The sequence below is a fragment of the Bacillus rossius genome, chromosome 5 (genome assembly GCF_032445375.1).
Source record: "Bacillus rossius redtenbacheri isolate Brsri chromosome 5, Brsri_v3, whole genome shotgun sequence".
Classification (NCBI taxonomy): domain Eukaryota; kingdom Metazoa; phylum Arthropoda; class Insecta; order Phasmatodea; family Bacillidae; genus Bacillus; species Bacillus rossius.
In genome coordinates, this window is record NC_086333.1 from 39849214 (window position 1) to 39866983 (window position 17770).

The 17770-nt window shown below is 36.5% G+C and overlaps 1 protein-coding gene across 1 annotated transcript in view; it reads left to right on the forward strand.

Annotated features, from left to right (window-relative positions):
* LOC134532240 (voltage-dependent T-type calcium channel subunit alpha-1G) overlaps positions 1–17770 on the forward strand; it is a 248321-nt gene that overhangs the window by 171053 nt on the left and 59498 nt on the right. Inside the window, exon 16 of the mRNA XM_063368661.1 lies at positions 3894–4050. Coding sequence (XP_063224731.1) covers positions 3894–4050 — 157 coding nt within the window. The remainder of the gene's footprint in view (positions 1–3893; positions 4051–17770) is intronic.

Below are 17770 nucleotides of genomic sequence, written 5' to 3' on the forward strand. Positions count from 1 at the left end.
CGAACTCTAGTAAAAGCAGAGTATAATGATTTATTAATTATGCAGAACATATACACAAGTCAACTTACAAATTCCCACATGTTTAAAAACTAAATGAATTTAAAGGCACCAAGAAACTACAGTTGCTTTTTTAATCTGCTCTAAACCGCATTCATATGCATTTGTGTGAACAATAATATTGATGGACCCTTTCTTAAGAAACTTAAACAATTTCTGTAGTGACAGTTAATACTTTTATTGGTGTAAAACTAAACACAAAAGTCCATTTTTAATAAGTTTACTTGAAATTATGTTCCTAAAATATTAAAGACTAAAAGTTTATATTTGCTAGATTTATAAGCTGCAGTGTAATTTTTAAGCATCTTAGAATTTATAAAAATAAAATATGTTTTATTTAATAATTCAATATTTAATTTTACGCCAAAATACTTTGTATGTAACATTTTTATTTGTAGAAATGTACGTTACTATTTTCCAAGTTATTGCATTTTAAAATATCCAAATATTTTTAACACTTTTACGTTATACTAGTTTACTGTTGTCATCTAAATATTTGAACTACTTATAGTAAAATCCTTTCATACACTATAAATACATTGAAAGTCATTTTGACACATTATTAGCGTTAAAAACTAAAATCAAATTTATACTTTATTGATAGTAAATACAAAAATAATAATAATGGAACTTCTTAATAAATAGTGAAAAACATTATTTTTGAATAGATTTTAATATTTTAGACACGCTGTTCATTTGGCAGAACATTGAGTTGCATTTTAAAAATGTCCACCGCCATCGATGTTAATACTGAATAAAAATTGGTTTGAAAATTTATATGGAATGAGTAACACCGTTTCCATTGCTTTGAAGAGAGAGATGGGACTAAATAAAAGGCAACGGCTTGAAGTGGTTTACTACTTGCACAGTACCACAGCTTATTTTACGCGCAAACGCTCAAAAAAATTGTTTTTATTTTTCTTGTTAAAAATGTAATATTATTGGACACGCATCAAAAGAATCAATATGTTTATTGTGTACACCGAGTATACAGAGTGTAATAGAATTTTGTGAATATTTAAAGTTCACATGAATGTCACGTGAATCTTGATCTTATGATTATAACGGTCTGATGGTATGATGAGCAGAACTCTATATGTATATTGAATAAGATTAATTTTCCCGATTAGATTACGCATGTTTGTTTCAAAATTGCTCACCATAATGTTATACTGACCACATGAAATTTGAATACTCACAAAATGCTAACGCACATTGCATACTCGGTGTAGGTACATATACATGACAGAAATCATTTTATTACGTGTCAAATAGAAAAAAAAATATTTTTGCGTTTGCACCATAAAATCACACTGAAAATCTCTCAGAAAAAATTATAATAACCATAACAAAAACATAAAATAATATAAAAAAGAGTTTTATTATGTATTCGGAACTTGGTTCATTTAAAAACTTGTGCTTTTGGTGTGCAATCTGTGCAGGCGTGCAGGCATTTAAATAAGTATATATTTTAGTTTAATAACAACATTCCAGTGTCTATCTTAAATCAATTGATTCTGTAATACATCATTGATATAGATTTAAATTCCTCTTATATTTTTTTTATCGAGAGGGATGTTTTATTTATAAGATAAGTAGTAGGCCTACACTTTCGTCGGTCCTGCGCCCGGTGACAGTGAATGGAGATGAAGCTGATGTCCACCATCTTGGAGTGTGAAGTCGCAGCTGCCATAATGAGTGACTTTAACCATGACCCAGAAGCCATCTTGGATGACCTAGACCCAAGTGGCCTTCTTGGATGACCATGGTCCATGATGCTATCTTAGATTCCACTATCTGGGATTCTGGCTTCACAGCCGCCATATTTTTTTGTTTGCAGAACGTCCCCATTTTGGATTCTGACGTTACAACCACCATCTTGTTTTCGTCTGCTGGAGGTCGCTATCTTTTGTGATGCAATGTTCGCCAATTTGTTTCTGCTGTTTGTTTCTAGAGTGTGGCAGCATCGATCATTCTCATACACATGTGGTCAATATTCCATTAACTACCAGTGTTTTATAACTCTTATATAAATATTAAATGAAATTTAAAAACTATTTAAAGCTAGGTGATTCAAACCATTACAGATCATACCTCTGGTATGGAAAACATACGCATCTGATCACACGGCCATCAGGACTTATACCGGACTGAGAATTGAAATATATACTAACGGTTTTTTTCAAGATGGGGTCAATATATCAGTGGCATACTGGTGGCTGGTAGATAGATAATTTAAACCACTTTTAGGACTTACAACCATATTTAATTAAATAAGAATTTAAAGTTTAAAATTACCTTTTCCGCATCAGCCAAGGGTTGAAGGAAGGACAGGAATCAATGACTTTAACATAGGTACATGTTTTAAAGATTTAAAGTTTTTTTTCTGTATTTTAGGTATATTATAAAATATTTTTAATAAGGTGGCCCATAAGGCTGACAAGATAGTGGATGCTAAAAAATTCTGGTGATTGACGTAAATGCACTCTAGGGGCACCAGTACCCTATATCAGCCGTTGTGTCCACTAAGTGACACTAGTGCTCGTAGTAGAAAGTATTGAAACAATATGGCGGCAGCGCCCTCTAGCAGACGATGTGTGCATTGTATGACACCATCGCTTCTAGTAGCCAAGATTATAATCAGAGATGGCTGCAGCGCCTTCTTGCAAGCGATGTGTGCAGTGCATGATACTAGCTCTTCTAGTTTTAAGTACTGAAAACAAAGATGGTTGATCAGCTACCAAAAAGTGCTGCTAATAATCTTCCATACTTAAAAAATAATAGGTCTCTACATATGCCTACCTTATTTAAATCTCAGTCTCGTATATGTCTCTATGGACGTGTGGCCTGTTTTCCATACTCTGACCTGCCATGGTTTGAATCACCTCGTTTCCAATGTATTTTGTAAAAAAAAAGTTATACGTCTATAAAGGTCATAAAACACTAGTAGGTAATGAAACATTGACTTTATGTGCATGAGACAGAGAAATACTGGTACACTGTACGAACAAAGAGTTGAAGACAAAGAAAATGAACATTACATCATAAAAGATGGCGATCTTCAAAAACCGAAAACAATATGGCGGCTGTGATGTCAGAATCCATGAAAGCGACCTCCAGGAGAATAAAACAAGATGGCTGCTGTGATCTCAGAAACTAAGATGATGGAATGTAAGATGTCAGCCGAGGTCAAGGTCATCCAAGATGTCTCCCACGTTCAAATTAATACAATATGGTGAGCGTGATGTCACAATCCAAGATGGTGGCCATCGGCTCCAGCTCCAAACACCGGAACCGAGCACAGAACCAGCTAAATTATACTTCTGATATATATTATATTCAAAGGCTTACACACTGTGTCAGTTGTAGGTTACAGTCTTCTAAAAATTATAAGTGTCTTACCTAAGAATAAATGTAAAAGGATATTTTTTTAACTTCCATTTTAAAAGATAAATAGCTGATATTACCTGCCATTATGCAAATACCGATTTCAAATTTAGTAAAACATCTTCATTCTAAATGCAACTCAATGATTTGTAGCAGTGGGGGGGAAAAAAGGTGGCTAAATACTGCCAAAATATTGTTCCTTGCCGGTAAACAAGCGATTTTCCGTGGAATTTACAGGGGAATTAATGTAAACCATTGAGTAATCATCTTTCTTCTTTATTAGTTTGTTTGAGAAATGACACAACATTTTCCCTTCCACCTTCCCAGACATTTTGTATGTTGATTAACAATTGTATTTAACACAGTAATCACCTATTTGAAGTTGTTTGCAAAAGTCAGTATTTTTGTGTTTTTTGTTTCTTTTTTTTTTCTTTGTCTCTATTTTGCAGTATTTTAGGAATGTACCTGTTTGGCGGTAAGTTTTGCATGCTCGCGGACGAGTCGCGTGAGTGCACGTGTGACGAGATCGTGACGCGCGACGCCAAGTGCGTCTGCGACAGGAAACACTTTAATAACATCCTGTGGGCGACCGTCACCGTCTTCCAGGTAAGCGCCTCTCGTCTCCCCTGTTGCGTCCAGTCTCGGTGTGTGCGCGCCGAGTGTGACCTCGGCCGCGCGACTGTGACCAGGCGGGCTCGGCGCGTCCCGGCGCGTCTGGTCACAGTCCGGAACCTCGAGTCGACAAACCCACACCTCGCTGGCTGCCGCGAACGGTTCGCAAAATTTACAACAAAAAAAAAATAATTTGGGAACGCCTTTATTCTATTTACAATATTGTGGTAATAATTAAATTGATGCAAGATATTTTTGTTACAAATAAGTCGTTTTGTTGTGACTCGAATTATATCTTGTCACAAAAAAAAACTAATATATATATATTTTTGGCTAGCGTCCACACTGGCAATTTGTTCTCAGCTCCATCCTTGATGTGTGGTTTGTTTACGGAAAGGTTTTTTTTTTTTTTTTTTTTAGCTTAAATTAACAATGTTACTTGCTTATTCAGTAATTGATCTTTTAAGATTCTTTGCTGTTGGGTAGATCAAGATTTTTTTTTTAGTGTATACACTTTGCAAGTGTAAGTGATAAGTGCTTGTTCGTTTTATTATTAGCTATAAAAACAATTTGTGTTAAACGAGCTTCCTGGCTGACCACCACCAAAATATGCTTAACTGAGTAATTTTTTTTAAAGGCAAAGTTAAATTGAAATAGCCATAAAAGATGATACTTTAATGGTTATGTAATTGCTGTAAAAAATTTGTGTTATGTTATTGTACACATAAATGCGCTACATCGTTTATTTTTATATTAGAAGTTACATATTACTGTCGAAATGAACTAGTACTTGAGGTCAATATTCCTGTATATATCTTAACAACTCTGGTGTTTGTCAAGTGTCAAAAATAAGACCATACTACAAAATTTCAAATAAACCTTTTAAATTTTTAATCATTATAATTTGATAAAAAATTTAAATTCTAATATTTTTATAATAAATAGTTATTTAGTTGTGTCACTATCAAAAGATTAAAATAATCTGTAAAACTTGTTTGAATATAATTTCCAATCCATTTAGTAGGTAATATCTAGCAATTGTGTACGTTACATAATAACTTTAATTTTTTTCATATTTTTAAAATTATTTTTTTTATTCGAATAAATATATTACGTACAACTTAAATATTTCACATGAAACAGAACATTATTATTCAGTCTTCTAAAGATCACTGATATCTTATCAAAGTAAATGTGACATATGTGTCAAAACCCTTAATTGTAAGTAATTAGGACATAATGTAAATTCAATACTTAACTCTGAAGACATACAGATAGCTCCATATTCACCTTTACCATTATAATGAGTAATTATTAATCTTTGAGAGTCAGAATGAATGTGTATAAAAGTTTTGTAGACATATGTTTCCCATGATTCGTAAAGCTTGCACATCTACGCAAAGTTTTTCGTCCATGGTTACTTTTGAAATTGATAATCGGATTACTTTTTTTTATCCAATATGTGTTTTTAGAGATTTATCATTAGTAACCGCAAACATTTTGAACCCATTTTGACTGCGTTTGCCCGTTTTTAAAACGTACTGGATTACAAACCAACGGGCATTGCCTGCAGAATACGGCGTGCGGAACTTTTGAACCAATCCAGAAGGTTTGGTCAACAGTGAGAAAGCTGAAGGCGACCGACTCGCTTCTAGGCGCGAATGAGAAACATCGAACGGCAGTACAGTGTACAATCATTGCTAAAAACATTATTCAAGCCAGGAGACAGGCTAAGCTATTACTTAGGTTATAACTTAAGTGGATCCGTAGAGCAACGCTAAGGCTTTCAGTTTACGAAAGGATTTTCCCAGCCGGATGGCACACAGTGTGATTCCAGATATCCGGGTTCGAATTCTGACTTCGATTTTTCGTGATTTTCTGAAATACCTCCAGGAAAGTACTGGGATGGTTCCGTAAAATGGGCCAGGGGTTACCAAAGTGTGTGCCGTAGCTATTTTGAGACGCACAATAGCTCACTCGGTTGACTAACCTGTGTGATTAACTTCACTAGCAAAGTTAGAGAGTGTAAGAGCACACTGCCTTAAAAGTACAATTAAATCCTTTCTAACACTTCGAGTTAATTATTTATAAAATTAACTTTATTAATAAGCAATAAAAATTGCCAATTTTAAAATCGGTTACACTTTTGAATTTTGAATGTTCAATTTAGGCACTGTAGTATGTGTGTTTATGATATAAAATTTGGTTTAAGGTTTTCTTATTTTGGGGATGAAATATATATTTTTAGTACTGAGGCACCAAAGGAAATAATCTTTTGTTTCAAGAAACAGCGACACTGAAAACAAAAAGAGAGAAATGTGCAATTCAGGTCCTCGCCGTAAATTTTTCGTGAAAACGTTGGAAGAAAAAATTAAACTTTTCCAATAATTCATCATTTTTTAATCAAATTTGAGAGATAAAATTCTTAACAATAATGCGCATGCACATAAAATGGTACGATGACGTCACAAGCAAAACAAATACTGCGCGACAAACACCTACAGACATGATCTATCCGTTGAGGGCTCAACCATTGTTACCACATTATTAGTCTCGTAGTTATTAGCGATTCAAATCTGACGGTATTTTGTCGCACAAGAAAGTTCGACCTACTATCACTGAGACAGGCGAATAGACGTTTTCACGTCAAAATTTTGGGAATATCTTAGATGTAGGCCACTGATGATTCCTTTGCAGTTTTATAGATCTACAATGCTTAGAAGTATGCGTATTAAATGATCTTAAAATACGATACTTAAACCCATCTTAAAAAATTAAATATGTCAATATGAATATAAGCAAGATTGTTCAGCGATGACAAAATAATAAATGGAATGAGGCTTCTTAGATCCATGGGCGTATTAACACTGTATTTCCACCCGTGAAGCTACCTGATGAAGCGTGTTGACCTACTTAATAAAACTCTAACACTGATTGACAACTGATAACGTACAGCTTAAATGGGTGGGTCTAGAATCGATGAATTTTGCATAGGAGTTCCTTAAACAACGTTGGTGAGCACTTGAATATGATTTGTTTTAAGAAATCCCTTAAAAGTATCAAATATGTGATCAAAGTTGTCATTTCCGATGTTAAAATAATTAAATTGAGGTTTAGGCTTAGGCTTCTGTTTATAAATAAGGGTCAATTGTATCAGCGGTTTTGGGAACTTATCAAAAATGAGGATCAAATACTTTCCCACCGGGCACACGGATGGTATTGTAATAAACCGCGTAAAGTTGCGCAGCTCCGAGAGAGCACCTCAAACAAAATCAGAAATATCAACCAGTACACTTTACACGAAACGTCACAGTTCGGTAGAATGGCGTCATGTTTCAGATAGAAGCCATTTACAGAATTTACAGCGAACGACACAGATAAGGAAGAATTATAATTCAGTTAGCACATGATTGCACTTTTGTTTTGATATTTCTTCAGTAGTTATCTTCATATGAAATGGTAAAGGTTTATATGGATCACCTTTCGAAGAAAGTGAAATGATTCGTAGTTAAGAGTTTCCTGACATAAGTTATTTTGAGAAACAATTTTGTATAGGTATCAAATGATGTTTCGTTAAATATTTTAATAATTTTAAAACTTTTTTTCTCGTCATAACGTGTTTATCAAAATATACTTTAAAAACCTTCCATCTCCCTTCTGTTTCAAGCTTTGCTTAGTTTAATAGTATTTAAATGCAGCTTTTTCAAGTTTATGTGTACCTAGGACTTTTAATTGCAATTTAACTTTTCTCGCTGTAGTCTGATACAGTGATCAAAATGATTTTCTCTGTAATTATTTTGTAATGTAGCTTTAAATACAGTAAGTCGATGATTGAAATAATTTTAAACATGGCTATTTAATTTTTTTTTTAATTTTACGCTATGTGTAATTAATCTTATTTTAAATAGATTTATTAACAGTTTTTGATTAATATTTTTGTAATATTTTTGTTTATTAGTGCCTTAACACATATAAGTATTCCTTAAAATATTAATTCAATATTTGTAATCCACCTGTAGTAAAAAAATTTAATTTTAATCCATAATAAGAACTTATAAATACGTATTTTAATTATTACATGGTACGACATGTTTCGCAATGCGATGAAGCGTTTTTTTTTCACTCGGATTTGTTTGAACTCAATATCTGAAAACTCAAATTAGTTTCTTTAATATTTTTTTAATATTGAAGTAGTAGTGTCACACAGTAAATACATAATAAATAAAGTGTGTTTTAGTTGTTGTGTAAACTTTGTTCTGGCCGTGGGAAAGGGGTCGCAGGGCTGTGTGGAGGTGGCCAGGAAGATGTTGTTTGCGTCCCGTCGACAAAGTGGTCGCCGGACACGCCCCCGCACACTCGCGCGCGCGGAACTAGAAGGATATGTCGGCCGCGTGTCATCCCATCACTCGCGGCGAGGTGTCTCGCGTAAACACAAGCCGATGTGGCCTGACCGGGATTGGAAGCTCGGGGTCTTCAGTGACCGGCCGCTTCGCTCTGTGGGCTGGTTCGTTATTCCGACGAGATTCTTCCCGTTGAAACGTTTTGAGTAATTCAGGATTTTGCACAATGCACGGTCAATCGTGGCATCACCGGAAAAAATTGTTGATGACTTACAGAAGCAGGTGCAAGTATCGTGCTGTAGTAGACAATGAAACAAAATTTTCAAGTGCCAATTTTTTTTTTATGTCTGAAACATCCATAAGGAGTATCTGAATAACCTATAAGCCGTTCATGTACAAAGCCACACATGCATACCAATTGACTTCAGACCATGAGACCGAGTCATGTCAATATCAGACGTATAGGCTAGTCATTTCAGGACCGCATGACCTTCGTCCTAACTAATTATATTCAGTTAGTCCATCGTGAAATTTTTTATACATACTAAAGGACCAAGTGACCTTGATAAATATTTTAGTAAAACCAAGAGGTTTTTAACTAGTAAATATTCAGTCACTACATTTTGTACTAAGCGCAATCAACAAAAAGGAAGCACCGTCAACGAAAAGGCAGCACACCTTGACTTATTCCAGACACATAAACAGTTCATTTCCATTATTACAAGACACCAAAATATATTAACAGGACTTCCTAACTTCTTCCTGATAACGCCGTGCTACACGCAGAAGCTCAAGACAACGGCCCCGATCCTACAACGTGCGTACAGACTGATACGCTCATAAACATGAGCCATGCCACGAGGCTGAGATCAGGCGCGCGAACCTCGTCACATACGTATGCAGCAGTTGACCCGGGCCAATTTGTCACGTTGGCACCACTTCATAGTATCCGACTCCGATGGAACCTGCGAAAAAAAAAAAATCCAAATGCTGGAGGCTCCATACAAGCAGATGTGGACGTTTCTTTATGGAATAACCTCTTCTCACACGATGTCTTACCAAGCTAAACACAGCGGTCTTATTCGTGTTCGAGAGAAGGTAAACTGTTAATTGGCTGTTACTTGTTACTCAATGAGTGAGGTTCGGGTAAATGTTTGTCCAAAGAGACAAACAAAGTTTTTGTAGGGCAGTCCGGTGCTAAAATATTCCCAGAGTTGTTAGGAACTCCACAGATAGCCTAGGTTGAGATCAAAGGTTCTAGTGAAAGTTGCAAAGTGCGCTTCTACAGATTGTCCCAAAAAATAACGTTCCAGTTTCAATGGTATATCATAATTGATAATATTAACAACAAATCATACATTAAATGGAAGGTATACTAACCAAGTTTCCTTACAAATGTTCAATATGAGCACCTTTAGCTGTGCGGCACACATCCCACACTTTGGTTAACACCTCCGGAGTAATAGAAGCAACAGTCTCTTCGATTATTGTGTCTCAACTCTGGAAAATCATTAGTTTGCGGCGGAACGTGGACACGATCTTTTATAAAGCCACAAAGGAAAAAATCGCATGGCATTATGTGAGGTGAATGTGGAGGCCAGCGAACATATCTGGTCGTTTCTAATTGCCTGTACCATCGACGGATGTTTTTTCCACAAGGTGGATCACAATTAAACATTAAACCAAACGAACGTTGAACTGAAATTACAGATTAACTCGTAGCAAAATGCAGAACACAAAACGCTGTAAGTTCAGGAGTCACCATTTTTACTTAGGCGGCGCTGCAAGCGAGAAAAAAACAGAACAGTACTCGCGCATACGCTTATTCTAAAACTGTTTGAGTTACTTTTCAATGGTGACCTTGAACCAACACTCTACAACGTTTTCAGATTATACTATTAAAGTTAAAAACTGGGACATTATTTTATGGACATACTGTATTTGCTCCGGATAGTACCTACTTGCTCGTTTCCTAGCTGATGCAATAGACACTGGAACTTGGTTCCGTATTCGACTACACAACTCTTGAAACTGTCGCCTCGCCGCTTGCTCGCTGACCCAACTTCGGTAACTGGCGCCTGGTAAGTGACCAAAGCGTACAGTCACGATAAACCACAGCACTTGTTCGCCACATCCCACCAGCTGATGTTTTGACGAGACGGAGGGGAGGAATGGAGAGAGGTGGCCGTCGTGGAAAACGATTCCCGCGGGGCAGTTGGACGCGTGGCTTTCTGAGAGAAGGATTCCGGGTTCGAGTCCAGGTTAAGACATGAAGGCGAATTGTAGTTGAACTAATAAAAACAATTATTTAAGACGTCGGTGAATATGAGTAGTATGTATTGGCCGGTCCGACGCCAGGTTTCAGGGTGTGGAGACGTTGAGCTGACCGCCATATTGGATTTTGAAGTCACGGCGGCTATCTTGGATGACCTTGACCTTGACACCTGTGGCCATATTGGATCCGCCATCTTGGATGACATCATTTTGTATTCTCGAACATTCCACCATTTTGAATTGTGACGTCACCGTTGCAATTTTCGTTACGGCCGCCATCTTATCCAATTTTAATGGAAAAAAATTAAAATTTATAAAAATATTTATTAAGTTTTCAAAAAATATTTTAAAAAAATTCTCCTACGACATGGAACTCGGGGTCCTCGGTTCGAACCCGGTGAGCATTTTGAAATTCTGTCGTGGCAGTTGAGACTTACGTACTGCTCTCAAGTCTCACGACGACAATATCGGCACATACATTTCGCTACTGGCTCAAAAAGTAGAAATTTTGAAAAACGAATTAAAAATTATGTGCTAGCCATCGACCAGCACGTGGAAGGCTCGGATTCTCGAATTCGTGACACATTCACAAAGACGCGACGATTTGAGGACTTTCGAAAGTAGTTTGAATGCAACACAAATTCACTTATCAACAAATTCCTATTTAGCCAAACACAAGAAAGAAGTTACTGCGAACGAATAAACAAAGTATAAAAGGAGGTTTTGCAATATGTTTTCAGCCAGTACAATGTCGGATTTGGTCAGTGATCTTCATCGAGCTATACAGTCTGTTCGTGAAAAATATCTACTTGCTAGACGAACCAGACTAGCACGTAGATGGAAAATGAAGAGATATTTAAACCAATCACTAGTCGTCTCGACGAACTTAAAAATAAGGAAGAGCCAACCATCAATGTAAAGACAAAAGTTCAAGATGAAATGCCTACTGTAAAGAAGAGAAATTATGAACCAGATCGAGAAGAAGAGGACTTAATGAGTACAGAGTCCATGCACAAGAAAAAAATACCTAAAAAGGGACACCAAGTTAATGCAATGGCCCGACCATACCTGATATCATTTACTAGCCGGAATAATGACACGACCTATGGAGTGTACAGAAAAAAAAATATAAGTGGTTCCTCGGTGCTAAAGAAATAGACATTCTACCAGGAAATATTGTGCGCGTAGAATAGTTCAAAACGCGCGGGACTCCAGGTCTGTACGAATTGCTGTTTCGCAGGGAGCCTAAAGGATATTCTCACAAAGATTTACAAGAGTACAAAAAACTGCTAGAGCTAACCAAAGCACATTTTCGCGATAACGATCCAGATAGTGGCATATATAAAGACGAAGATCATGCAAAAATTAACATTCTCGCTAATCTCTCCAGTGAACTAACAATACACGGTGAAGGTTTAAGAAAGCTATAAAGTGGTCAGAACTTTGACTATGTGTATTGGGATGACCCTAATGAATTAGTTGATCGTCTTAGACTTCAATATGCTTCGCTTAGTGCAGGAAGCTATTCGCACATCAACGAAATAGACTCAATACTCGAAGAACTGAGGGAAGCCGGCTACATACAATGAGTAGAACCGGAATCGCTCACGAACTTCATGCTCCTGTTAGACAAAAATACCTTCGTCGCACAGTCATAGTTCACGGAATTGATGATTTATTCCAGGCGGACCTTGTTGAGATGATACCATATTCCTGACTGAATAAAGGTTTCAAGTACATGTTGACAGTAATCGATGTTTATAGCAAGTTCGCTTGGGCTAGACCTGTAAAATCAAAGACTGCAACAGAAGTAACCAAGGCCATGGACAATATTTTACGTGTTGGATGTGTACCGTCGCACCTGCAAACGGATCTCGGGAAAGAACTCTACAATGCAACCTTCAAGGCTTTGATGAAGAAGTATGACATCAAACACTACTCTACATTTAGTAATGTCAAAGCCTCCATTGTCGAAAGGTTTAACATAACTTTGCGTTCCAAGATGTGGCTGCAGTTCACAGCTAACGGAAATTACAAGCGGCTTGACATTTTGCCGAAACTAATAAGCGAGTATAATTCCACAGTGCATTCAACCACTAAAATGAAGGTAAAGGACGTAAAGGAAAATCGCCTGCTTCGAACAGTGTTTTCCAACACAAAGAAGAAAGATCCACGAAAGCTTAAAGATAACGTCGGTGACATTGTGTGAATCTCCAAGCATAAAGGTATCTTCCAGAAAGGTTTCACTGCTAACTGGAGTCCAGAACTTTTCCGTGTGATACATGTTCGTTAATCAGAGCCTAGGACCTACTACCTCGAAGATTTGGACTACAAACCTATTCGTGGCGGTTTCTATGCCCAAGAGATTCATCCTATGTGGAATCCCGATACGTACTTGGTGGAGAAGAATATAAAACGAAGAAATGGACGATCCTACTTCAAGTGGTGGGGCTTCCCACCTTCTTTAATTTGTGGGTAGCAGATGCAGAAATCGAGAAATACTCAAGAATTTTAGTAATTTCTCTGTGTTTTTTTGTACTTGTAGTATTGTAGATTTTATGTAATAAAATTTTTGTTTTTAAAAGATTTTGCAGTGTTTTATTTTTCGAACATGTACATTTTTGGTATAATTACAAAAAAAAAATTTTTGCATCGCCCAGGGATCAAACCAAGTACAGGAATCAATATTGATTGCAAATTTATTTAATGAATTTTGAAATTTTTCCCGAATTTCTAGCTGAATAATTACACAATTCCAAGATGGCACCCAAATGATAAGATGGTGGGTGTCACAGTAATAATAAATGATTGCTGCACTCTAGCAGGTAAAATTAAACTAACATGATGGTGGAACACTCTAGTAGCTGAAAACAAGATGGTGGTGGCCTCCAGCAGACGAAAACAATATGTATGACATGATGTCATACCAGCTGATGATATATACCTTGGTATTGGTGGTGTGAGGTCAGTCTGCAGGTGGCTTCTGTGGAAGAAGGATCTATCTACATATTTTTATTTATGCTCTTACCACGTTCGAACCAAGGACTTCAGGTCCAAAGTGCGTTTTTAAACAGCATTTTATTAAAAAATGATTATTAAAATTTTATTATAATTTTTGAAATTTTTTCCAAATTTCTACTATAAAAATTACGGTTTTCCAAGATGGCGGCCGTAACGAAAAGTGCAACGGTGTTTTTAAAGATTTTTATTTAAATTTAATTAATTAATTTTTTTATAATTTACAGATTTTCCCGATTTTATAGCATTAAAATTATGTATTTTCAAGATGGCGGACATGACATACTAGCTAACAATATATATATACCTTGAGATAAGTGGTTAGGGGTCAGTCTGCCAAGAGCCACCATGAGGGAAGGATCGGTCGCCTTTTTTTTGCCCTCACTGGGTTTGAACTGAGGACTCCGAGCTCTATGTCGTAGGTACCTAAATGTTTTTAAAATATTTTTTGTAAATTTTTATTAATTGATTTTTTTATAAATTAAATTTTTTTTCCTTTAAAATCTGATGATAAATAAATATTTTTAAGATGGCAGCCATAACAAAAATTGCAACAGATTTTTTAAAAATAATTTTTTAAGCTTATTAATTGAAGTTTTTTATAAATTTAAATTTTTTTCCATTAAAATCGGATAATAAATAAATATTTTACAGAGGGCAGCCGTAACGAAAATTGCAACAGTGATGTCATATTTCAAAATGGCGGAATTCAAAATGGTGGAATGTTCAAGAAAACAAAATGATGTCATCCAAGCTGGTGAATCCAATATGCCGGATCCAATATGGCCGCCGGGGTCAAGGTCAAAGGTCAAGGTAATGCAAGATGGCCGCCGTGACCTCACAATCCAAGATGGCGGTTGGCTCCACACCCTGAACCCTGGTTCCGGACAGGCCAATACATACTACTAATATGTCAAATAATTTCTTAACTGAGTAACTAACTAATCATTTCAGTTCGTTGCCATAGAAAAAAATTTCTTCAGTGACGAGATTTTAACCACGTTCATGAGGTTAACACGTGCGCGCTCTACCGCTTTGCTTTCAAGCCAATAGGGAATTTATAAATGCATATGTATTTTAAACATTTTAACGCCAAATTTCATAGGTATTATTAAACTTACGTTAACCTTTTACTTTTTACTATATTAGTTTCAATATCATAAAGTTTCATTTAGCACACCAATACGTTTGGTATGTACCATTATGTTTGTGAAAATCACAGTAGGGTTTATGATGCTACACGTGGGTCCGCCAACTTTGTGTAAATTTCCGTTCATCGACTTCCTTCCATTTTCACCAAATCCCGTACACAGTGAGCTAGGATGTTTATTCATCAAAACTACCACCGAAGCAAGCATGCATAAATAACAAAAAGTGTTGAGTCTACGGTGTCGCATTTCAGAGTACCTGAGCTCGCATCCTTGCCCGGCCATCATAATCGGGTGTCCGTCATTTCTCGGAATAACTCCAGGAAAATTCATTCTCCAGCATCCCCGCTCTGTAGCGCAAGGTGTTACCGTCTCTTTTGACCTTGGCACAAATTAGTGAAGCATTCAGAAATAAAGAATACAATGATGGCTCTTTCAAATGTGTTTTCCTAGTGACACGTTATTTTTCGGAGTTCAAGACGCAGAACAGTAGCATAAAATGCCTTCATTGTGGCGCAGAGTTCGTCATGGAGAGTGATTTTGAAGAGAGCGCATTACTATCTACGTCTGCAAGACTCGCCCTGTGCTACTGGCCAGCGAAACCTACTATTGGCTGGCCCGAGTCAGATGACTAAATAATCCGCTTTCTTGTACCTAGGTATTTTTCATTATTGTGACATAAAGTTTGATGGGGATAGTTCAGTTACTTTAATAATATGTTAAATCTTTCTAGGGACGTAACAGACTAGTGTCCACACGGAGCAAAAACTCATCTTGGCGCCTTATTTTTTTAACCAACCAAACCAAAACGTTTCCCGACAACACCTCATATATATCGCCACCACATATTAATTCCACTTTTCAAAATACGTTTTATTCATTTTTAATACATTGCAAGTTGTATAGTATAACCATAGTTAAACCCTAAACAAGTTCAACATGTCATTTTATTTCCACTTAAAAACAAAAAATATTAGAACTCAGATCAAATAGTCGGGTTAAAATTTTGCCTCGAGATAACCACATATCCTCCATGTGTAAGAGCAGAGTCTTAAGCTTAACACCCATATCTTAAAAGCCCTAGCCTTTATAAGGTTAATAACCTGCACAGCATCTTACAATATTGAGTTTGGATTGTCTGGCATTTCTTTAGAAGCTACTGCCTGACGGTGGATCACACAATGCGTACTATGACATATTCAGGAGCAACTTGCTTTATTTTATCTACTAGGCCTGCCAATTTTCCTGAAATATACATTTTGTCCCATTTGTACACAAACCAACACACTTGAAACAGGGAATGCCCTCTTTAGCCACATACAGATTATTGACGTAAAGGTGTTTTCAGCTGTAATATTTGATTCAAGTTGTTTGCAGAATACAAACTCTTCTCTTACTTCTTCACGATAATCAAATAATTCTCTCATTTGCAAAGACAATTTATCTTCAATACTCGAAGACATGTCTTTGAATCACATTTTTACCGTGTTGTTGGATAATGTTTTTTTTTTAATTACATTGACTGCCTTTTCTCCTTTCTCCTAATAATTCTCAACCATATCCATAGCAATCGTCAGTAAAAATCTCACCAATTGTGTGAGGCTTTCCATCTTTAGCAATTCTATAATGATTTAAGAACGACTCTTTTATCAAGCTAGGGTCAGTATTTAAAAAAAAATTGTTTGAAAAAATTTAGTAAGTTTAACAACCAAATCAGAGTGCTTAATATTTGGGTGCTGCTTCAACAAATAAGTATTTATACTTAATTGTGCAAGTTTTACTAAACACACAACACATCGATGAACGGGGTGTCACTGTTTTATGTGCCAGGCTTCACTATAAATTCTTACTGTAAATAGCTTTCATCGTATTTACGGTTGAGTTGTGGTTTAACCTTTTTAACACCATCCTTATAAGTAGAGAAGGCGTCGTTAAATTTACTATAAATCCACAACAGATCTTTGAACACAACACCAAAAAATATACACTGCACTATCAGATAAGATTGTTACGCGTTACGTTAAACAAAAGTTGGTACTTGAGGAAACTGACACACACCACGTGTTAGTTCCAAGACTACCTCTCACATTGAAGTTAAAACATGACAGAGGGAGGTGGATGGACCTGAAGAAGTGGATGGCTGACCTTGATGGCGGGGGGGTGACGCAAGAGCAGGGGTAGCGCTCACGCCGGCGCACTAGGTCACCCTGACGTGCTTATCGCTCATGTCAAAAACCTAGACTTGTCATGTGCATGCTTCCGACTATATGTCAGTATGTCAGCATCAGATCGCGTTCCACCTGCAACGTTTCCACGTGCCACTAGTGGTGCGCGTACCACAGGTTGGGAAACCCTGCTTTAAGTAATTATTCACGTTTCATAAAAAATTCAATGAAGTGTAGTATTTATTGCGTTGGCAGTTTCAAATTTTTATAATCTGCATTCTTCTTTTTTAAAATATTTTTAATAATTATATAATTGCAAATGTGTCTGTAAATAGCGATTTTCTCAAGATAAAGCACATTAAAGTAAACTTTTAACAAAAAATATATTTCAAGCAAATAAACAACAAAGCACACGGTTTTAATCTTCCGTTTTGGAAAATTCTTCTCAACATTTTCTGCTCGCAAAAACAACAAACGCCTAGCTGTGCCTTCAGTGACGGGTTTTATTTTATTCAGCAAATTAAAATATGCATTGCATAACGTAATGCACCGAAGGCCAGTGTTTTCATTTCTGAACTGCGCTAAAGATTCATCACGGGGAAAACACACATTTGCAGCGAACTACAGTCGCGCGCGCCACCGAATTGTTGCAACTGGCCAGCAACATGGCGGAACAAAATCCTTGCACGGAGGCGAACTGGCCAGGTGTCAGTCCCGACCAATAGGACATTTCCCACAGCTGGTAAGCGTCCAATCAGGCGCAAGGCCA